The 2482-nt window shown below is 38.1% G+C and overlaps 1 protein-coding gene across 1 annotated transcript; it reads left to right on the top strand.

The window, feature by feature from the left end:
* The first annotated feature begins 895 nt into the window (after nucleotides 1-895).
* Nucleotides 896-1764, top strand: LOC107046479. Its single transcript, XM_015269102.1, has 2 exons — nucleotides 896-1027; nucleotides 1095-1764. Exon 2 carries the CDS (start codon nucleotides 1108-1110, stop codon nucleotides 1762-1764), a length of 657 nt encoding a protein of 218 aa, XP_015124588.1. The 5' UTR covers nucleotides 896-1027; nucleotides 1095-1107.
* Nucleotides 1765-2482: the final 718 nt, after the last annotated feature.

The following is a 2482-nucleotide window of genomic DNA, read 5'->3' as shown; positions in this document are numbered from 1 at the left end:
CTATATCATGAGTCGCTGAGTAAACGCTCAACTCTAGCTCCACCAATTGATTGCACTCACGAGCCGCATATGAAACCGCTGAATGTTGTTGCATCCGAGAGTCGACCAACGATTGCAAGCACCTCCCAAATCGTTTCACAGCCCCCTCGACCACTGCTTCCCTTCTGGGAACGAGTTGAATCATATGGTTTGTCACTACAAATTCTGTACAACGACGAGCAAGATCTTGACAGGGTTCTATTATCATCATGTGAGTAACACCAAACCAAAATCTATTGGCAACATTCCATCTTTTACAAACTGAAAAATAAATTTCCAAAAAAAAAATTAAGTGTTGGAAACTTTTATATCCACTCCAGCCAAGGAACTATGCTGTTGAGTGGTCATGGAAGTGGCTTCGCAAAATACACAAAACAAACCTTGCCCAATAAATGCTCTGCCAGAAATGGGGATGTATGAAAAAATTGCCTGAAGGCAGACGTCAGGCAGGTTGTTGATGGAGAACAAGTCCGTCGTCCCATGATCAAGATCATTCGGTTGATTCTGAAAATTTGATTTGGATCTTGCAATAACCTCTTTTCGCGAAGCACTTTCTATTTATTCAAAAATTGACGGAACACCACACCAAAGAAGCTCAATTAAAAAAACATCCGAAATTTCATACGACTCACCATCTTTGTGCAATCTTAAATAATATAGATGAAGTTCTCTTGAAGACAAAACTGAAAATTATCGAAAGGTAGATAAAATAATATATGCACGAACCAAAGAAAGTTTACTCAGAAGACCGCAAATCACATGACTTACTTGTTATGACTGTTCCTTGTGACGTAGAAATTCTCGCCGGTTGCGGAGGAGGTGTGGTGGTGGCAGAGGAACGAGACCTCGTGCAGAACACGACGGGTGAAATCTTCTCAGTCCAACTGCACTATTTGTTTAGCTATCGAATACTCATCAAAGAAAGTAGCTTATATACCAATTTAAGTAACTCGTCACTCACAAATAGTTAACAGTGAACGAAGGCATTGTACGTTGATTCAATACATTTTTCAAGGGGCTGTGGAGAACATTCATTTATTGAAAAATCATTCTAGGTTAATACTGGGAATGGCGTCGACACCGCCTTATAACATCGATGATGATGATGATGATTGGCTGGGGGAACGGAAAAGTATTCTAATTAATAAGTATTGTCATCTCGAAGTGAAATTGACAATCGATGCACCTTCGTCATGCCACTGCCAATTGCTAATACGTTCTGGAATCACATCCACTGTCGCTCATCTCTCGTTTAGACATCCCAGATGCTGGCCCCTGAAAGATTTACTACTCGAGGACTGTTTCAAGTATTTGGAAACACACGAACCACGATACGAGAATTTTCCTGGTGATCGTTCAACCTACAAAGTTGACATTTTGGTTGGTAGCAAATACGTTGATCTACCACCGAGTATGGCAGAGCTTCCTGAGCCCATTTACACGCAACTTGATTGCTCCAGTAATGTCCCAAAAGATATTAATTTAAATTATGAAGCAGAACTGCTGCTCATGTCAGGAAATCCTGACCCAGATCCTGATTTCAGAGAAGCTCACAATTTTCACACTGAATCCTTCTTTCCAATTGCACGATCAACGACAGCTTTCAATAACATCATGGAGATACATCGTGAAAAGTCTCCCGATTCATTTCAAGTGGAACTCGTCTGGAGAGAGGCAGTGATTAATATTTCCCAACAATCGAACATGGCCTTCAATCTCATTTAATCATAAGTTAGCAATTTATGAATTGAATTCATAAAAACATTGAATTCAATATTTTTCACTAATTTCTAAAGATTTAAAAAAATTTATGAAAAAAAATTTGAGGCATGGTTGGAAATATTATAAATACAATGGATGTTTGATCATGATCTATAAAGGAATTGCGATCTTGAATTTTATTACTTGAAAATTGATGTTGGCAGGGAGGGACTGTATATGATATAAAAATAAAGAGAGTAAATATAGATCAAATTATGGTTTATTTTTTTCCGTCATGAAAAATAAATTTATTGGACTGAGGGTTATTATGCTTGCTTCATTTTTTATTTTAGATATATTTTAAAGTAAATCGTAAACATTCATTATGAGAAACAGTACAATAGAAAAAGAATTAATATTATTTTTATAGATTTCTAGATCCCATTTTATAAAATTGCGGTAATTGTCGTGTTTCTGATGCCATCTACCATTGACTGGGTATTTTATGCACCTAAAAGGTCTTTACAGAGTCTCCTGGAAGTAATGAGACTGTTTCCTGTCCGATAATAGCTCCTCAACCACAACTGTCCCCCCAGCTGCACCGAATCTCTTATCCTGGAGAATTTCTCCAACAGCCTCATACGTTCGCATTTTATCTTTAGCAAAGACCTCGCCTTCTCCTGCTATCAAACCACTCGCTTTCACGACAAGAGCAGGAAGATATGCTCCCTGGATGACTTCT

This window comes from Diachasma alloeum, unplaced genomic scaffold, assembly GCF_001412515.2.
Source record: "Diachasma alloeum isolate Michigan unplaced genomic scaffold, Dall2.0 Dall_scaffold_01422, whole genome shotgun sequence".
Classification (NCBI taxonomy): Eukaryota; Metazoa; Arthropoda; class Insecta; order Hymenoptera; family Braconidae; genus Diachasma; species Diachasma alloeum.
This window is presented reverse-complemented; position numbering and strand designations above follow the sequence as displayed.